General features: G+C 38.7%; 1 protein-coding gene across 1 annotated transcript in view; it reads right to left on the bottom strand.

Annotated features, from left to right (window-relative positions):
• LOC125232741 overlaps positions 1-22,131 on the bottom strand; it is a 53,478-nt gene that overhangs the window by 720 nt on the left and 30,627 nt on the right. The window contains exons 17-26 of the mRNA XM_048138507.1: positions 21,834-21,873; positions 18,981-19,076; positions 18,780-18,886; positions 18,220-18,390; positions 17,519-17,700; positions 16,513-16,752; positions 13,408-13,540; positions 12,391-12,568; positions 7,633-7,764; positions 1,081-1,271 (exon numbers count right to left, since the gene is read on the bottom strand). Coding sequence (XP_047994464.1) covers positions 1,081-1,271; positions 7,633-7,764; positions 12,391-12,568; positions 13,408-13,540; positions 16,513-16,752; positions 17,519-17,700; positions 18,220-18,390; positions 18,780-18,886; positions 18,981-19,076; positions 21,834-21,873 — 1,470 coding nt within the window. The remainder of the gene's footprint in view (positions 1-1,080; positions 1,272-7,632; positions 7,765-12,390; positions 12,569-13,407; positions 13,541-16,512; positions 16,753-17,518; positions 17,701-18,219; positions 18,391-18,779; positions 18,887-18,980; positions 19,077-21,833; positions 21,874-22,131) is intronic.

Here is a 22,131-nt window from a genome sequence, read left to right as displayed (position 1 = left end):
CATTACATTGCGGTATTTGATTGGTGTGTATTCTCAACAGACCGCAATATAACTAGAATCACATACATGATCGCGCGCCGACTAATTGGGCTCTTAGCTTCTAAAAGATACTTTCACAGACCATACTACATACTCCACAAGTCTGTATCCCAATGGGTCATTAAGGAACATTGATTGAAGTAAACTGAGGGTTTACGATAATGTCTATATAAATATTTTGTATGAGGTCTAATGTTAGGTTTTAGAATGCAGAATGGTAAGATAAGTTAGAGCTCTACTTTTAAACTTATTAACGGTATACATTTATTTTTCTACTCGTCGACTTTAATCTGCCAATTAGGACACCACAAACTAAACTATAAGTGATGACTTTTCAGTGTTGGATAGTCCTTTTGACACTTAGTCAACTATAATATTTCATTACACTTCACTTTAGTTTAGTTAACTGAAAAAAATTCAAAAATAGAACTTCATACAAGTTCTATACTAATTTGCGATACCTGGCAAATTTTTCTGCATCTGAAACACATTTTTTTCTATCGCGTTATCGACCAATCACAGACGGTTATTACAAACAATTGGTTGCCAAGTAATTCGATGTTGATACAACGGTTAACGACGCCATTAACATTAATTTTAACTTGAATGATGATATTTTTCGTCCATTGATGATGAAGATGATGACTCATAGAAAAAGTATTGTATACAATAGTGATATAATTAAGCTTTTCACTCTCGTACCGTACTATTAGGCCACTCAGCAAGCATCGTGGCCTAAACATGGTACTCGACTGAAAAGCTTTGTAGGTATTATATCACGATTGTATAAAATACTATTTCAGTACAGATGGTGTTTATTTTACGCACTAGTGCGAGAAGTGGTTCATTATATGTCAGGTCGAAACTTCGGAGGGCCATCTGTACTGAACAGCATACGATTCACGTGCGAAAAAGAAATTCGTAACTCGTGTCGATTTAAAACACTCCCTTTGGTCGTGTTTTAATTTATCGCCACTCGTTTCGAACTTTCTTTTTTACGCACTTGTATCGTAGTTTACTATTTAATGGTACTTAATTTACCTGTTTTAACAAGCACAACATATGGCGCGATGTCCAGCATGCGCGACACTAGGCCCAAGGTGGGGTTCTTCGCAAGGTCTACTTTGTAATACTTCTTCACCAGGAACTTGTCGAGGCCCTCCGACGTGCAGCCCGACAGGTTGGCGAGACGCCGCCGCGCGTCGTCCGCGGTGAACACGCCCACCACCGATCTGTAACAATTAGACAAAATTATTCATTTGTTTATGGTACGAGTACATTGTGCAACACGGGCCGTAAGTTAAATAACGCAAACGAGAGTAGTTATATAGGAACGGCCCCGTGTGGTAACAGGTTAAGAATTTCACCACCCCTTTCTTCCCGTGGGTGTCGTAGAAGTCGACTGTGGGATATGGGGTAAATTGTTCATTTCATTTATTATCAACCAACTTACACTAGGCTTGTGTCGTTTACGAACTATGAACTGTTAGGAATAAAATCCCATCAATGACCGAAATGAACTGAATCTTTCCGTGGTCTGAGAATCAGTCTTTGCTCATTTAGTTCAGTATAGGATCGGCGAGCGCGAGCGGTTTGGATCGAGAACGAATGTGTGACTGCGCCGACCGAGAGCGAGAGCTACTTAGCAGAGCAACAAAAAAAGTCAACTTTTCATATTAAACTTCGGTTACTTACAACCTTTCGGCCCGGAATGTTACTATCTGTGGACTATTCGTATAATTTTGACACTATTCGGTCCCATTCGTTCTGATCTTTCCGACCGCAGTGATCGCTGGTCTGGCTGAACTAAATGAGCAAAACACCTAAAAGAGCGAACTAGTTCATGGGAGCGATTGAACGAGATCGGAGCGCTCTGATCAACGAACGAAACGGCACAAGCCTTACTTACGCTAACAGGTAAACCAAAGTAACCAAACATGTAAGTTATATTACATTACACTAAATCACAACTCTGTAGGTACATTGAATAAAATTAACGAACTAGACAGGACTACACAATATTACACAAATACAATTGTGGCGTATGCCTACTCCTGCCTACCCCTTTATGGGTAACAGGCGTGATTATATCAATTATATGTGTATAGTAACTGCTTGCCGGACTCCGATTTAACGCAAAAAAATTTGCATAATGATTACAAAAGTCAATTACGGGAGAAAGATTTTTTAATTTTACAATATTTGAATTGAAGACCGGTGGGTCGTTTTGTTAATAAATTATACGTTACCATCATGTAATAGTACATTACGATACAAGTTCGTAAAAAAGGAAGTTCGAAACGAGTGGCGTCGTGTTTTAAATCGACACGAGTTACGAATTTCCTTTTCGCATGTGTATCGTACGACGTTTTTCAGTACAGATGGCCCTCCGAAGTTTCGACCTGGCATATAATGAACCACTTCTCGCACTAGTGCGTAAAAAAAACACCATCTGTACTGAAAAATATATCTTTTTTTTTGTAAGTAGTTATGTAAATGGAAACTAAAATTTTTCACCTTTGTTTTCTTATGTAAATTAGATGTAAGTACTTAAGTAGGCGTCTTGTGTCACCGCCTCAAGCCGGGCAGGCTGAAAACCAGCGCTGAAACCACGCCGGAAAGGTGGGGCTCCAGCACATAGCTGAGACTGTCCACTTGTCACGTAGATTGTAAGGTATTTTTTCTCATATTGTATAGGTTGCATATAATTGTAACGACCAATGTTGTGACAATAAATCATTTATCTATCTATCTATCTCATGTAATGTGGCTGAGACTGAAAACAGCGGAATTTGACGAAGTGTAAGAATCCCGTAACGTGTGTTGCTTTATAAGTTAATAAGGGTTTAGTCACAAACTTAAGCTTTATAAACAGTGCGTCTTACCACCAGTGGTGTGGCAAGTCCATAATTGGTAATTTGGTCAATTTGGACTAATAAAATTACTTATACTTATAACCCTACTTTTTCTACGTCGAATGTAGGTGTAGTCTAGTAAATATTTTTGTCAAGAAATAACTGATCTTGCAATCATGTTCCCGAGTTCATAACACGCGTTAAGAACTGCTCAATAACATCATACTGTTTTGAATTGATAAGTGTAAAGCATACGAAAGAAGAAATATTATTTCAAAGGCTTGATATAATTTATCTAATACGTGTCCAATATCCAAGTATGTCAATCTGTTTGTTAAAAGTTTAAAACTACATAGCATTTTCGTAAATATCTTTAAAGTTCCAGCAGACTCATAGAAATTAGAAGTAAATTCAGTGAAACTGATACTGTAGTATAGCATATAAACATGTTGCCACGCCCTAATAGGGTCCATGAACACGTATACCTACTTTGTAACATCTTATAACACCATGGATGCAGTAAATAAATATGAATACCTTAAAATTGGCCGGTTGAATTACTTGTCACATTTTAAATAGGTTCGGTCATTGTTTTAAATCTATGGAAACATGCTCCAGAAAGACGGTTACAACATATATGAAAGCGAGGAGACATATCAGCAAAAAAACCATTAGATTTTTAAATACCGGGAATTCCAATGTTTATTACTAATAATTTGGACATGTTGAAAGGAAAGGTTGACTTTTGAGTGAAGGTTAACGAAACGTCAGTTAAAGATACCCATGCAGTTCCCAGGTTTGAGATTGAATAGAATTTAGAACTACTTTTGTCAGAAAGTAACTTTTCTTTTTACTGTCAAGTTGTCAACGTCAGTTAGCATTTATAGATTCATGAGAATTTAGTGAAATTGAACTTTTGTGTATTTTTAGTGCCTTTTGGTGTCGTTTAGTGTTATTGTTGTGTTCCCTGAACTCTTTCTCTGATTCCGAAATTACCGTAAGTACCTCTACAATAAGACAGTACTTAAAATCTTGAAACATTGTTAGAAGATCTGATATATATGTTCATAATTCTAACGTCGCCTACGGGGCGGGGACTAGGGCTTGCATTCCGGAATTCCGGAATCTCGAAATTCCGGAATTTCAGACGATTTTTCCGATATAACAGTTCCGGAATTGAAACACATAATCTCGAAAATTCCGGAATTGAAAAAAGATATATTTTTGGATGAAAACGTGTACTATCAGCCTGGTTATTTTACAAAACTTCCACCGCGTCTATAAAAGATATGTAAATTCATAAGTTAGACACTGCTTGGATTCAGGTAGTGCCTATTTTATGACCACAGGGTTGCATCCAGGGCTAGTTAGAGCGAGATAGTGTAGTTTGAACCCGCTAATATTATACCATTGTAACTTTCTGATTTTGCTCTCAATTGTTTTAGCTAATAAGTGAAATATATAATCAGTTTAAAGTAAATATTTGTTGTAGAAAGTTGTGTTTTGTGATAATTTAAAATTACTAGCCGGGAGTTGAGTGTTATGCTCGAATACTGAAGGACAATTAAATATAAATAAATAACATTAGGTACATTATTATTTTACTAGCGTTATTTATGCTCAATTTAAATTTCAGTAATAATCTAAATTAATCGGTATTAAAGCGGCATAAACTCAAAATTTTACTTCTTTTCTCATAGCTTTGAATATTTTAGGCACAAAGTCTTAAGTGCAGACGCAAATCGTAGTATTTGGTATTACATTCATTCATAAGCATAACGTCGTAGTTACTTTATACACTTTTCACAAAGACGTGTGCATATTTCACTAAACTCTATAAGTCCACCACTTACCACAAAATCAAAAGATTTGAGAAACAAATGTATGGAAAATTATGAATATGAAAAGAATGATTTATTTTTTTACAAAAAATTAAGGTGTACATGTACCTAGGAATAAATCATAAAATCTGTCTTTTTGGGCTAGCTCGGAAACACGTGTTTTGTCCTTTAATACCAGCGGGTAAAAACGTATTTTATCCACTAGTGAGTAAAGTAATTTGATCTTGAATAAAGTCAAATTAACTGCTTTAAAATTGATAAAAGCAGGTGAATCTAGTCATAAAGATGATTTACCACCTGTGGAACTACTGGAAGCTGCAGCAGTGATAAACGCATTTTTTGCGTTGTAGTTTCCTCGCTATAGTGAGGGGAAAAGTTTTGTGTTACACTCGGGTGCAAATGTATTTTACTTCTCGTGTGTTAAAAACTCGCAAGTTCAGGATTCTATTCTCGAACCACTCGTTTCGCTCGTGGTTCAACTATAGAATCCTTTCACTTGCTCGTTTTTCAATTCCACAGTCGGCGTTAAAATACAACTTTGCCCCTTGTATAACAAATAACTATTGTCCCTACTCGAGTCTGATAAAGGTAATTCAATATTTATTTTATTACAGTTATGTGAACAAGACGTTATGCCATTCTTGTAAATTATTACTTTTTTATTATTTCGATGGTCAATGGATAAAAAAATAACTTTAACGTTGACCACTTTCAGAAAACTGGCACTAAAACCTCGTTTGCATCGTTAACTGTAATTCAAAATACCTTGCAAGACCGATTTTGACACAAAATGGGCTTTCCTGTAAAATTACTAAAATGAAAATTTAAGTGTTATATGCCTTTCAGGTACGGAGTTATTGTCTTAAACGTCGATTTACAATAAATTTCAATTTAAAATTCTATTATTTCATCAAAAACCCACCAGAAAACCAAACCAAAAAAAATTGTTCAATTCCGGAACTAGTTCCGGAATTCCGGAATTGAAGTCTAATCTCGAAAACCAGTTCCGGAATTGAAAATCGTCCGATATTGCAAGCCCTAGCGGGGACGTCGTAAGGAGACCGGACTAATCACGAAAGTTTGCCTTCTGGGATAAAAGGTCAGATATAGGTCAGATGGTAGGTCGGTTGTTAGATTGGTTGCTTTCGTAAAAACTGGTGTGTCTACGCCAAATCCTGGGATTAGTTGTCAGAGCGGACTCTAGGCTTTCATGAGCCCTGGCAAAAATGCCGGCATAATGTAGGGCAAAAGATTTTTGACGTGATATCATATCAGTACCTATATCAGTATAATGTACAATCAGCTTGGAGCTAAAAAATAAACAAATGACGTAAAGAGGTTATGATCCCGTGTTATCGTATCTCTATTAGCCAATTCAATAATATTATTGGTTGCCGCCAAACCTATTGGCAACGTGCACGACAATTACGCCCACTACCATGTGAACTTGAAGTGGAAAATGTCAAAAAATGACATGTAAACAAACATTATATTTTAACGATTTTTCGTTAATTTTAAATAAATCGAATAACAAGAGCTACTATTTCAAGTGTAATTTAGGTAGATAGATTATAAAGACATGGATATAATACCAAAAATCAGTTTCCATAGCATTACTCACGGTATAAACTTCCAACCCCAGACTACAGAAAGAGTCAATAAATTGGTGCTGGCAGGGCATATAAGGAATCTTGAAGAACATAGGAGTAATGGTACAAGTTTTTCGAGCTAGTGATATGGTATTCGCTAAACCTCCGTCCCGTTAATGCCATATAAAACAAATCTAAACGTAAGTACCTAGTCACGTCCGCGGCCGCAGAAATATCCGACACGGGCCTATTCCCAGGCTAGGCCTGAATCTTTAAGCATAATCTTTTACGGTAGGAAAAATACTAACAGGGTATTATTGAACAATATTAGGTAAACAAAGCTTAAATATAATTTATTATAATGTTTTGTTTTGATATGTCACTTACGTTTTCTTTTCACCGTAGCTATCCATTTAGTTCTTTGATCCAATTTCCAGTGTGCTCTAAGAAACGCATAGAACGTGCAACGACTATTTATGCCATTATTTTTACAATTAACAACGAAACAACATTGATGCCCCATATCAAACATTACACATTGTATTATATTTTATGAGTTTTGATAGATGACAACCACAATCAGTGTCGATTTTGACCACCGCAAGCACTGCGATCGCTTTGCTTACCCCCTCCATGCACTTCGCACGAAGCCAATAATCGCAATATTTTTGGTTCTTGTTTTTTCCCGCCAGGCGGTGCCTGTGCAAGTGTCTAGGCATGTCACTGTTATTCATATGTGAGAGAAAAAAAAAATATCTTCTTCTCGCTCTCACGTAAGAAATTTTATCTGTGCAATGGACTAATAAGGTGGCGCCAGCTGTCATAATCTTTGAGTGTGCCTCCTCATTGCCTGGACCTGGACATATGCAAGCACACGCCAGTTATAATTATAAAGTATAATCCTATCGAAACGCATATGTATCCGTAATTTTTGATGACGGTCACGAGAGAGAGGTACGGAGGTAGTGATCGGGAAAGCAGTGACACGCTGGGTACTGGCGTCACTATAGACCCATCGCCTACTTTTTCTTCTTTTTTTTTAATATTATAAGACGTTCTTACACAGATTGACCGAGTCCCACGGTAAGCTCAAGAAGGCTTGTGTTGTGGGTACTCAGACAACGATATATATATAATATACAAATAATTATATACATAGAAAACATCCATGACTCAGGAACAAATATCTGTGATTACCGGGATTCGAACCCGGGACCGCGGCTTAGCAGGCAGGGTCACTACACGCTAGTTGTACTGGCGCTGTTGTTGTTGTGTAGTAGTACTTGTTGGGACACATTGTTAGCTTACCCGTCATCTCTAACAACGGTGACGAGAGGCACGGAGGCAGTGAGCGCGGAGAGTGCTGCGGCCGGCGCGCTGCTCAGCGGCACGCTGGGTACTGGCGTAGCTAAAGAGGGGTCCACTGTCGAATCCCACCACCTGGAAACAATACATAGTTAAGCATATTTTACCGGACATGTATCGAAACGATTGACACTATCGGTGACTAGTGGTAGGTTGGGGAACTAGAACTACTAGACCAAGACATGAAAGGGTTAAGAGCGCTATGACAAAAAAAGGCGATATATTGTAAAATGCACAATATTTATCGACAAAATTGTACACTTTACTCATACTAAAAGACAGTAAAAGTACTTGTTTCAGTTAGAACATCTTATTAACTGTCGGTAAACCATATGGAAGAAAAAGCTTTTCCAATTAGTAATGATTTTTTTTCTGATGCTCGTTTAGAAAAAACCGCGTGAAGCACAGATTTCGGAGCTCTTATTATGTACAATTTGATAAGCTCACTCCCATAAATGCGGTAAATTTAAGTTCCTAATATCTTGTATTTTAGTCCCATTAAACAATATTTATCATTTAATACTTTGAAATTGAGAAATTGGAAGTAAAACGAACTCAATTTTGTCTTGAAAATACATCGAAACAAGTGATCATTTCTCCGAAAATCTACATGTCATCGAAGTTATTTTAGTATATAAATAATCTGCACAATCTGCTTAAATTGCTGTTATCCATTTGTCGTTATAATATTGTATAATGATTTTTTGGCAATTTTTTGAAAACTAGCCTTCCTGTCGCTATTTTACCGGTGACGGACGCTCGCGATTTCAGTACCGCGTCGGAGCTCGTGTTTAGGCTCGTTGGGTTCGTCTCAACAAGACCTTTGACAAGAGGTGGTACTCAGGGTCTGATGATGGAGCCAGATAGTGGTCACCAGTACCAATGAACCATATGACTATACCATTCGTGTTTGGACTCATTGGGTTCATTTCAACAAGACCTTTGACAGGAGGTGGTACTCAGGGTCTGATGATGGAGCCAGATGGTGGTCACCAGTACCAATGAACCATATGACTAAACCATTTCGTGTTTAGGCTCAATGGGTTCGTCTCAACAAGACCTTTGACAAGAGGTGGTACTCAGGGTCTGATGATGGAGCCAGATGGTGGTCATCAGTACCAATGAACCATATGACTATACCACTTCGTGTTTGGACTCATTGGGTTCATTTCAACAAGACCTTTGACAGAAGGTGGTACTCAGGGTCTGAAGATGGAGCCAGATGGTGGTCACCAGTACCCATGAACCATATGACTAAACCACTTCGTGTTTAGGCTCAATGGGTTCGTCTCAACAAGACCTTTGACAAGAGGTGGTACTCAGGGTCTGATGATGGAGCCAGATGGTGGTCACCAGTACCAATGAACCATATGACTATACCACTTCGTGTTTGGACTCATTGGGTTCATTTCAACAAGACCTTTGACAGAAGGTGGTACTCAGGGTCTGATGATGGAGCCAGATGGTAGTCCAAACCAAAACTGGTACTGGTGACCACCATCTGTCTCCATCATCAGACCCTGAGTACCACCTCTTGTCAAAGGTCTTATTGAGACGACCCCATTGAGCCTAAACACGAAGTGGTTTAGTCATATGGTTCATTGGTACTGGTGACCACCATCTGTCTCCATCATCAGACCCTGAGTACCACCTCTTGTCAAAGGTCTTGTTGAGATGAACCCAACGAGCCTAAACACGAAGTGGTTTAGTTACATGGTTCATTGGTACAGGTGACCACCATCTGACTCCATCATCAGACCCTGAGTACCACCTTGAAGTAATTAGAATTGTATTTGACTTATCATCATATTAATATATACTTTACTCTAATACTTATCATATAACAAAAGCAAATATTTGGAATGGGATCTACTTAAATATGATCACAGTTTATAATTATTACTTTAAGTTTTTATATAAATTTTAACATAATTAATATTATTTTGCGCTATATTCCAGTATTTTCGTACAAAATAATGTTTAAAAAATAAAAGTTTGTATCGAGATAGTAGATTGTGGTTGTTATCAAAATTCCATAGGAAGGATCAAGATTGTTTTGTCTATTATTGTAGTGCGAGCGAGTGATAAGACGTGCTAGAAAGGGTCGGCATATTGGGCTCGCGCGGCGGGTAAAATACCTAATTTCGCCCGACGCCGAAATGTTATAACGCTCTTAAATTCACATTACCCACTCTATCTCTGATATCATAGTTATACCTATGTCAACGTTTCATGTGTACCAATATTTTATACAAGTTATTTTGAAATAACTTGAGTGAACATGCAAACTATGACGCACCTACCACAGTATAATAAATATCGTACAGTATGGCCACTCCCGCTCCCCGCTGAAAGTGCCGCCCACCCCCTCTCGGTTATCTCACAGTTACCGTCTGTCAAAAACGCGAACTGTCGACCTGTCATATTTCACTCATACAAACTATGCTTGTATACGCGTTCACCTACACGAGCCTAGACTGTGCGCGCCTCTTGCATATATTTGATCGCCAGTGTCCGAGGTGTGCACCTACTGTCGTGCCCCGCATGCCCACATCACTGCTCGGAACTAGATCTGAGGGACGCGAGAGCTAGGGCTGTTTATGCTGCTGCCTATTGGGCATCTATTGTTTGTATGAATAAAGGAACCTCGACACGAAGACTTGAGTAAATTGTATTTTTTTAGTACTATGTCGGTGGCAAACAAGCATACGGTCCGCTTGATGGAAAGCGGTCACCGTAACCTATGGGCGCCTGCAACTCAATGAGTGTCGCATGCGCGTTGCTAACCCATTAGAAAATTGAACACTCCTTTTTGCTGTTTACTTACTAATTAGACTAATTTAAATTACTAATTAAACAAGCAAACAAATATTACGGAGCGTATTTGACGCCGGTACTTACTATCTGATAAGGGAGAAAAATAGCAGCACGCGTTGCCATAACAATATACTTCATACTTCCAAATGAACTGATAACGTGAATGGCATATTAACATCATCATATATTAACATCTGACCTCCCGATAACAAACAGTAATGAATACATCAAAATATTTGCCATATGGCTTTGTTTTTTATCAGTAGGATAAGTGTGTCAAAGATGATGTAAATAAAGCTAATTTCTATATAAGCTGGATTTTGTCGCTAGTGAGTTGATGTTTTTTATTATCAGTAGTTTGAATGAATAATTATTTGACCTACATAAGTATACCTATGCGGAGTAAAGATTTAGGGCCGGTTGCATCAAATCACCTGTCACCGTTAAAGCGTTCGTTAAATTTTATTGTATATGGGAAGTGTAGTGGGACACATAAACGGGCTATTTAAAAAAAAAAATGGGAAGTTCCATAGACGTCAGCTGCGTGACGATGATGTGTCTGTCAAATGTGGTTGATGCAACTGGCCCTTAGTATTTAAAACTGAATTTCGTGTTTGTTGGCTGCTTAATGAGCTAACAAATGCGAGTAATGCGACCCCTCCGCTCCGCCGGCGGCTTCACCGATCTCTAGTATTATATGCTTTGAGGTCACAGGAACAGGGTACCTAGCCGAATGGCCTAAACGCTCACGAATCACATCACACACACCGTGATGTGAAACTTTCCGTCGGCACATCAGTATGTGCCGACGGAAAGTTTCCAAAATTCTGAAATTTTCACATAGGAAAACTTCGGAAACACTCCATACGTTGTATGGACAATTGGATGGATGGAAACTTTCCATTTCATAAATTTAAATTCCCTTTATTTTTCGTGAATTTTTCAAGAAATTTAAGATATTTTTGGAAAGTTTCCGCAACTTGCACATCATTACTCACGAAACGAAACGCTCGTAGATATCTATCTCTATCGCTCTAGTGTGTAGGCGCGACAGAGCCAGACTAGCTTTCGCGGCGTTTCGTTTTCGTTTCGCGTCGCAGAAATGCCATTCGGCTACGGCATCGGCACCAGGCTGAGGTGTGTTACGATATATCGTTTTGGCTGTCGCAGTATATTTTATGCTAACTGTACCTTACATATGTATAGTACTTACGTAAATAATGTTATATGAAACTTTACCAAACACAACATAAAATGCCACATCGCCTAAAATAGTAGGTAAAATTATGAACAATTTACCTACCCATACCAATCAGTGGCCTGCCGGGCCTGCGTCATCGAATGTTCTCCGCGCAACGCGTGTGAAAGTAGTTAAAGTTATGGCAGCAATCCGGCCTTGTTTACATCGCGTGCTAGTGTTTATCACAGAATACTGGTAACTAGATACTTACCCACCGCGAATGCGGGATCAATAATTAACATAATACGCATGTTTTTATTTAAGGTTTTTTAATCTCATAAGAATTTATTTACCTCTTACACCTACATTTTCTGACGTGCATTTATTGCACGATTTAATATATAAACGATTGGCATCTCTCTCTAATCGTCAGCGATGGGACGAGAATGGGTCTATACCGCCTAGACTCTTGACGATCCGTAGCGCTAGCTTACCTATAACATTTTCTGTTTTTCTCCCGGGTTTCGTCTACTATACCCGCTGCGTAAACTAAGTTACTACTTTGCGATTTTGTCGAACCGAAATATAAGTAGATATACACTCCTCAACCAGTGGATAAGAAAGTCTTAAAATAGATGTTCGTCTACCTCGATTGCGCCTCAACACAATACATTTTTTCCTTTATTGAATGTAATGTGACTTACCATAGCTTATCGTTGGTAGGGACGGGCTTGAACTGTCGCGCCTCCATCCAGGGGTCGGAGATGTGCTTGGTCATGTAGTTACGGATGTTGTCTGGGAGTAGCACTACGCATTTCTGGCCTTCCTTAAGGCTCTTCGCCGCCTGTAGGGCGCCCCACATTGCTGAGCCGCTACTGCCGCCTGTGACATAATATTAGTATGGTTAGTATTGAGGATCAATCACGCTGGAGGATCAGTCATGAGGCATCTTCTCGGCTCTCTGCGCCGCCGCGTTTGCCGCACGAGGATTCGAATTAATCGCGTCAATTTTTGTAAGTTGAAGTCATTGACGAACGTGAAGTGAAAAGCATTAACAATGCTTCGTTACGTGATATTTAATTGCAACAACACAAAAAATATGAACACTCAAGGGCCTGAGACATATCTTAAATCACAGGCAAGTAATAACTGCAGTACAAAATCTGACACGCTCGGCCGCCATCGCCATACAAATAGATGAACTTGTTTCTTCTATCTAAATCTAATTCTGTGCTCTTAGGTCATTTCGGAAAGAAGGTTGAAACCTAATCAGTTAAAATTTTATAAGTTTCTGTTTACTTAGCTTAGGTACCTTTGGTCACATGTCAGTCTAACATACAAATCAATTTTCACGGTGTTGGATAGATAAGGGATTAGATTAGCAGAGAATTCCTTATGAATTAACTCAGGTGGGTTTTCTGTTCAAAGGAGTTTTAGTTTGTGATATGAATATACAACAATTGAATTCGGGTAAACAAATGAAAAGTGTAACTAACAACAGCTAGCACGGTTACCATGACCAGGCCATAAACAACTTTTGCACTAAAACTACACCAGGCCTAACTTCATATTTCTGGTTTTTTGACGCGCGTCAAATGCTCGACAAAATAGGAAGGATCGGGCATGACGAGAAATACGCCTCTGCCTGATACTTCTTATGTCCTAAACGTCACTCGTCGAGTAATATGCTGAAATATTATAATTAAAAAATAAATATTTACCGCAAAGCAAGCCTTCTTCCTGAATGAGCCGCCTCGCCATGGGGAGCGCCTTCTGGTCGTCGCATTTAATCCATTTGTCGATGACGGTCCTGTCCAGGGTCCGCGGCAAGAAGTCGTAGCCTATGCCTTCTACCTGTCACAAAACCAACTCGATTATTATTTATTACGATAAAACCAATCCGTTTTATAACTTTAATGTTATAATAAATCTAATCTGAGTGAGCGGAAACGAAAAGAAAGTTTCTTAGCGCAGCAGATAACTACCATACTAAAACCTGTAGGGCAATCATGGGGTCACTATCAAGTTTACCTTATCGCTAAACGACTATTTCGGCTAGATGTCAGAAAATTTAAATATACAGTCAGTATAAAGTCAATTCAGCTGGGATGACATGAAAGTAGAATACTCAATCAGCAAAAAGTAAATTTAACTGGATGGCTAAGACTTAGAATGAATGAGTAGCCAAACGTCTGGAAATATACATAGTCCGTATGATTAGCATATCTAAAAAGCCAAAAAAGTAGTTAGTTAATTGACGTCAACACAGAACTATTCAGTAGCAAAACGCCCGGAAATATAATGTGTCATCGCTATGGTTTATAAATATGTAACAGAACAGTTCTTATTAACAGTGCGAGAAGGTTTGAATTCTCAAGACACTTAAGCATTTTAATCCCAGACGTTTTGCTAACGGGTCGTTTGGCGTTTATTCTATTTAGCAATAAAAACATTAAACAATCCAGATTTTTTGCTCCTTGACCGTTTAGCGTTCATGTCTGTTTTGTAATACAGACATTCGAAGATGAAGATGTTTTGCAGTTAGATCATTTTAAATTAATGTCTACGTAGCCACAAAGACATAACACAATCCAGACGTGTCAGCTATATAGTCTTTTAGCGATAAGGTAAATTTGATAGTGACCCCAATCATGGTCGCTTGATAAGTGATAAAACATCGGGCCTACCTAACGCACTTACAAATAGTGCGATAGGGACGGCCGGATTTTTCATCATTTATCGCGCGACCATAATTGTCTGCCTGCGAAAGTCTATGTACCTATGTCACAGAGAACCTCCTTTAGAGTGCCAATATTGTAAATTTTGTGCGCGCTACAAATCACCAGTGCTTGGGGCGCGAGGAGCGGGAGGGGAATGTGTTTAGCGCGCTGCGATTGGTCGTTTCTAGCCAGTGTAAGTCGTCGGAGTCGCGTAAATAGCCAGTGTAAGTTGACCTATGCCGGCTCTGAATAAATTATAAATATGACTTATTTGTGGAATGTAATACCGTCTGTTTTTAAATTTGATCTTCTTGTTACCTTTCCACACTACAGGTGGACATCTTTAAGGCATCAAAATACCCTTTTTCAATTTTTTTATTGCGAAAAACACGAGCTGCTTTCGGGTCGGTTACTTGGTCGTTACTGATCGGGCACGGCGAGCGCCCGCGCTTATATCATGGCAAATAAGGCTGGTGACCGCAAGTCGTCTTGTAATGGATGTCTATAGGGGTTGGTCTGTGACCTATGTAAACTTATCGTTACATAAAGAGTTGATTAGAATTAACACTTTGTCTAAATCTAGCGGAATAAATTGAACAGCTAATAAACACTAACCAACAATACCAACATGCTTAAAATTGACGTCAGAATGTCGAAGTTATAACCTAACCACAAAATAAAAATTTGGAAATAACCCCCGACCGCGACATACTAGACCGGTTTTCATGAAACATGGCTAAGAACATTCCCGACCATTCCGACCAACTCAGCTTTCAGACAAAAAAAACTAAATCTAAATCGGTTCATCCGTTCGGGAGCTACGATGCCACAGACAGACAGACAGACACGTCAAACTTATAACACCCCGTCGTTTTTGCGTCGGGGGTTAAAAAACAGAGACTATAGCGAAAAGTTCATTTTTTAGGGTTCCGTATTCTTTTATGCCTCTGTCTATGTTAATGTGTATTTGAAGTATGAATGTTTCTAAACAATGAAAGAGGATAATGAAAATAAATCTATTCGATATTAGCACGTGGTCATTACAGTTATCATAGCTGCGCAGAAAAATAATATATGTTTATCTTAATACCGATGTAACAGATGAGATCGCGTTGGTTCTGGTTGAATCCAGTTACTAAGGCCACAACTAATCACTGCGTTTATAACTATGCGATTCATGAATAATGAGTCGCTAACACGTCCGGGTAAAAATTTGTAAACATACAAGGAGGAAGACAAAGATTTCAATACACGGGATCGGTTACTTAAACTAAAAGAAAGTTTAAATAGAGAGACCATTCAGTTTTCTTCTCTAATTAGGTGTAATGATAAATATAGACTTAATTACAGTAAAAAAGTATGTTTCTGCTCTTCCTGCATGTCCATGCAGTCATATTCTTTTGATTGATCATGTTTTACGATTTAATTTCCGTAGCTCATTTGGTTACGCGTAGCATAGGATTGTTATGTAGATTCGTCGTCACAAAAGAAGTTTGAAAGGAAGTTAAGTACTTTTCGTCATGAGTTTATTCTAAACAGTTCGTGTTTTGTTGATGGTTACTCTACATCGGTGCGTGTTGCTACAGTATAGACAAAAATACTAGTCAAATCAGCTTTTTAACAAATATTTTTCACGACGTAGTTATACGTTAAGGGTTAAGTTCGCCTTTGTACTGAAAGTTTTTATTTTATATTGTCTTGTATTCTTTTTTTGTGCAATAAAGTGTTTTAACGTTAGACGGTGGACTGCGTTTCTTTACGTTTCTGTACCCATTGATATTTCGTTTGTAATTTTTACTCTAGACAGTATCCCGTTTTTTATCAGACGTTATCCCGGCATTCGCCACGGCACGGCAAGCTTAGACAAATAACTTGACAGTATGTTGATGATGTTCTAGATATTACCATGATGCTCTCAGCCCATGTTCATGCTTTACTTATAGATACGATCAATTCCTGAGATTCGGTTACCCTCTCTCCTTATTGTGTGTATGATTTAAATAAAACGGGACACAAATGTTACAATACATATTTCGTTCCAAAAGACCAGCGCACAGAGAAAAGAAACTATGAAGGGACAGATAATAGGTAGTATGTTGTTGTTACCTCGTACATATCAATGTCGCTGTGGTTGAGCTCCTCCGGCTGCGCCAGTATGGAGCCGTAGGGGTCGACGGCGACCACGGTGCAGGCGGGGCAGCGCTCCTTGAGCTTGTGGGCGACTCCGGACACCGTGCCGCTCGTGCCGGCGCCCATCACCACCATGTCCACGGCGTCGTCCAGCGCCCAGAGGATCTCCTCCGCTGTGCCGTCGTAGTGCGCCAGCGGGTTGCACGGGTTGTTGTACTGCGGGGAATACGTGTACTGTGATTTCTGACTTGGACAAGAGTACAGACGTCCAGAAGTTATCTCTGTCTTTCATTTCTTCTGGATTGGCGCGAAAGAGCCAATTGAGTGTCCGCCACAGAGCGTCAACCATTTTACTCTTGGCTACTACAGGCCCTGGGTTGTTTTCAATATACAAAAGTAATTAAGCCTATACTATCGTATCAAGATACGACTTATTACGTTTTACTTTTACATATTATGCTGTCGTCATTGTTACAAACATAGATCTATTTGGTAGCAGCTTTACGACACATCATGAACCCTTTTGCGTTGCATAGTCAGGTAATCAAGTAAATTTGAAAAATGATATGTTAATTCGCATTACGAATTCAATATATTTAACGAAATTACCAAGTAGGTAATATCGATAGGTACTTTGTTTTCTTTTGTAAGTGACATTATATAGCTGATTATATTAGTGATATCAGGTAGGTCACTTACCCCCTACATTAGATAGTAAGTAAGTTGTTGATAATATTTATTGATATAAACTAACGATAAATATATACCTAGTAGGTAAAAGCTATTTTCACATAATAACTCAACCCCCCCCCCCCCCTCCTACACCTGCAGCCTTTAGGTGCCGCCTCTGCGAGCGTCCCACGACAAAGTACCCCTAGCATATCATTAAATTGTCAGGTATGGTTTTACCTCCATGCAGCATTTGCACCTCCTAAAGGTGCAAAACTTGAGCAAATGGTAGTCAATAAGTAAGTTTATTTACCTGATCCAGTACTACAGCATCAGGTATTTCTGTAGCCATTCGGTGAGCCACACTAATGTTACTCTCCGGGGATTCAGAGGGTGCCTCGGTGGGTGTTCTGACTATCTCCGCTCCCAGAGCCTTGAGGGTGTTAACTTTCTCGTCTGACATTTTTTCAGGTAGCACTATGATACATCTGTAACCTGAAATGAAACTTACGTAAAATTGCTGACAAACAATGCTTTTTAAAACTAATACCTATTGTATGACACATCATTAGACTTTTATTATTATGATAAGTAACCATTTATGCTTTTTGACAAAATATCATGACAATAAATAGAAAAGTATATGATCTAATAATGATCTTTTTGCAAAAACCCAAAGTACATACAAGACTCTTGAGAGTGCCGGGATAATGCAAAGGATAAGATGTAAAAACTGAATATAACAAGGTAGAAAAAGAGAATTTAAGTGACAAAGTCATACCTAGAATACTAAGAAATCTCAGAAGAAACAAACAATCAGACACAAGACCTATCAAGCTAGACTGATGAACTCTAAAATAGGTGCTGATTATGTTGATAGCTATCTGCCTTTGTTTGATAATTTGTTCATGAATATTCTTATTAATGTTTGATATTCAGTTTAAACAGTTTACGCCAAATCTTGGGATTAGTTGTCAAAGCGGACCCCAGGCTCCCATGAGCCATGGCAATTACCTTTAACAGCGGCTGCCAAAGCTAGACCAATGCCAGTGTTGCCTGAGGTTGGCTCAATAATGACAGACTTTCCGGGCTTCAATACTCCTCTTTGCTCAGCATCCAGTACCATTCTGTAAGCTATGCGGTCCTTTACAGAACCACCAGGGTTCAAAAACTCGCATTTTGCATCTGTAACAAATTTATTATTTTATAAAAATATATATTTTATATACAGTTAATATGTTCACTATGGTAAAGAATTGAAAGGGGTTATATGAAGTATGGTTACTTAAGAGTTCAATTACTAATTGTCACACTAAAGGTGTTAAGTAGTGCTGTACTAAAGATAACAACAAATGATATGTTCTAATTCCATAAAGGAAAAGATAAAAATAAATTGACACAGAATGTTTTAAGACCATTTATTCTTTTTTTATGGCATCTTTTTGCAGCTAGTGTTTGATATAAATATTATAGTAAGAATTTGGACTTTATGGAATTAATAGCATTCTTTTATTAATCCATAGATAGGGTCTACTGGCAAGTAAGCAATACGAAATATCGGAAGTCATACTCACACATGTCACATTTTATGCCTTCAGATTTCGGTATTCTCGTCAACTTCACCAGCGGAGTGTTACCGATTGCGTGTAGAATGTCGGGATGGAATTTTTGATTTCTGTCCCTATAAAAACAATACATAATTATTTGATCATTCAAGACCATGTGTAGGGTACTGTCTCCCGTTCATAAAAACAACAGCTATAAATAAAACTTACAGTACTTTAACGATGTGCGGCAATTCCTTGAGGTTAAAAAATGTTGGTGTGCCATTTGCTTGACCATTCTGCGGCGCCACGTGGTTCGACATTTTTCTGAACAAAATATACACTTCAATTAGTATTAAATGTTTGTTATCTCGATAAAAAAACACAAATCCTTATTGCTAACCTTTTACGAAAACAGACGTTTTATTAAGAAACTTTATAATTACCTAATTAATTCACTTACGTTTATAAGTTTATCTTATTTGAGATTATATTTATATTCTGAATATACACACACGACACTTTTTTTACACACTTCACAAAACTCAACTTATCGTAAACCGTGCAAGTACGTCTCGAACTCGACTGGAACTGGAGTGATATCAGTATCACATCAGGCTACGCACAGTATCGCAATCAAACCGGTCCGGTCCCCCGTCACCTCTCTTTATCCCCCCTTCCCAAAGCATTCATGAACCAACTACACTATATGACAGCTGTGAACAGTACAGAACTATGAATTTGTAAAGCGACATCCCGTTCACACCTGTCATTTAGAACGAAAACTGAACGAAAATAAAATCTCCAATAAAATTCCAATTATCTGTGGCATCTGTGGTCTGTGTTACTACCATGGACTTTCAATAGGGACTGAGCTCACACTTTTTTTGCCATACTAAATTGAACTTTATCACCTACGCAGAAAGGCGTTCTTATCAGACTAGTAAAAGTGTGTCCACATGAGAGGGTCAAAGTTGGGGCTGGTGTCCCTCTCGCACGTGTGACCAGTGTTAAAGAGATTACTATAGTAGTAGTATTTCTACCTGTATGCATAGATTTATATATTATTAAGTTAACCTAGATTGAGTTGTTAGGCCAAAAAGTGTGTCCACGTGAGAGGGTAAAGTTGGGGCTGGATTAAAGGTTTTTTGACGTGATAACGTCTAATAACTCGTTACTACGGGCTGCATGCACAAAAAGATGACGTCATTGTCCCGTTCCCCAAGGCCAGCAAGCGAGAGCGCGGCACGAAAGGTGGTTTGTGTATGGACCATTTTCACTGATTTTTTCATTTCATTTCATTTCAAATTTTTCAGGCACACGCTAGCCGTTCCGCCGGCGTAACAAGTGGCAGAGGAGAGGGCCGCGACACGCCCGCCTGTATAGTCGCGCGGCACGTACTGCTTTTCTGAGTATTACGTAATACGTAGTAATTTATTAGTACTAGTGATCTTTTTTGTTTCTGTTTTATAATATTGGTAATGGTGGATATTAGTGAAAACATACATACATATAATCACGCCTATATCCCCTGCGGGGTAGACAGAGATTGCATTTATGTGACTACACTACAAAGTACGTATATGTATTTTATACCTACCTGCCTAAAGTCTAGGGAAGGTAAAAAAGTAAATGACCATTTTATAAAAGTAAATCATAAAATTCATAAAATATTTTTGCATTTTATTTCATTGGGCCGACCGACCGGCGCGGCGACCCTAAGTGCGTTTTCACATTATCCGATCCGATATCGGATGTCGGACCGATATCCCATACATTACAGGCGCCATCTTGGATTTTTTCTATTGAAACCCTTCCGACATCCGATATCGGATCGGATAAATTTAATGTGAAAACGGCCTAACGTATTAATCACACCGGCCGCAGTCATCGCGCCTAGCCTAGCATAAAAGATACACGTGAACTCAAATGTTTATAAAGTGAAGTGAAATGTTATTGTGATTTTCATGTGTGTTCAATACAATTGCGGCAATATAGATAAGTAATTCTTGCATTTGAATATCTCATCGTTTAATCTATACCTCAGAATATATAATAGTACAAGTACAGAAGGCCCACTGCTTTGATGTTCACGAAATGCCGCCTTTTGAATGCCTACAAAATTCTAACAAAGAAACGAGCCGCACGTGCGCAGCGTCGGACGATAGGGTTGCCTATGAATTAAAACGATTTAATACTCAGATAAAATGCTATTATATTCAAGTCTTGGGTACTTTCTAGGTATATACATGTACAGTATTTATATATTATTGTTGAAATCCCAACATCACAAGCCTTATTGAACTTTTCCGTGTGACTTAAGCAATAGTAGATCTGTGTAATATTGTCCTATTTTATTCATGATGTTTATTTAACTAAGCATTATAAGCCATTCACTTTAAAAGAAGCTTTAAAAAACTCGCGACGTAAAGTAACAATAGAAAGTGGGAACGTGAGTTCCGTGAAAACGCACCGCGCGCCACTCATTATTAGGCCGCGAACTCGCGGCCGCCAGCATGTACTTTGTAGCGCGGCGATAGAATCGCGGAGTGAGCCGCCCCTGTCTATACTACTGTAATGTTTGACGTTATCACGTCAAATTACCGTCCGTAAATCAACTTTACAGACAACCAACTTTTTTAAGTTGCGCAAATCTTTGGTTTTATGGCTTCATAATAATGAATTACCAATTCATTACAAGGTATTAAAATCCTTGCCTCGATATAATACAAAAATAATTTAAGAAGTTTATAAACTTGTAAGTATAAAACAGATAACGCCAGTACTTATATGTTAAGTCATGTTTGGCCCGCATTGGTTACTATTTACATTGTGTATTCGTAAAGCTAGGAACATACTACGCGGACGTCCGTCGTAAATCGACCGCGGACGCGAATCTGGACAATGAAATTACATATAACCGTGCAAACTATCGGTCGACGGACGTGGACGTGGCCTTGAGCGCATGGACGTCCGATCGAAATCTGGCTCGCTGGATGTTTTGTTCCGTGCACACTGATCGGTCGCGGTCGCGGTCGATTTACGACGGACGTCCGCGTAGTATGTTCCTTGCTTCATTCTTACCTGCCCACTGAGCTAATGATGACGGTCGTGATGCCTATAACTAAAAATAAAACCGGAGACGTTTGAGATAAATGCAACTACCGACCCATCGCATTGGCGACAACAGCGGCTAAGGTTCTTCACGTCATGCTGAAGACTTGAAGAGACAACTTAAAAAACATCTAAATTTCCATGATGCGCAGCACAAAGTTCCATCTTGTCCCTCAAGCATGTCGCCAGGTATTAGACGGACAGAAATACGCCTGTTTACGCTGCATTTCTTGATTTATCTAGGGCATTTGACTTGGTTAGGTATGTT

This window comes from Leguminivora glycinivorella, chromosome 13 (genome assembly GCF_023078275.1).
Source record: "Leguminivora glycinivorella isolate SPB_JAAS2020 chromosome 13, LegGlyc_1.1, whole genome shotgun sequence".
Lineage (NCBI taxonomy): Eukaryota > Metazoa > Arthropoda > Insecta > Lepidoptera > Tortricidae > Leguminivora > Leguminivora glycinivorella.
The sequence above is the reverse complement of the archived record's forward strand: the minus strand, read 5'-3'. Positions and strand labels throughout refer to the sequence as shown.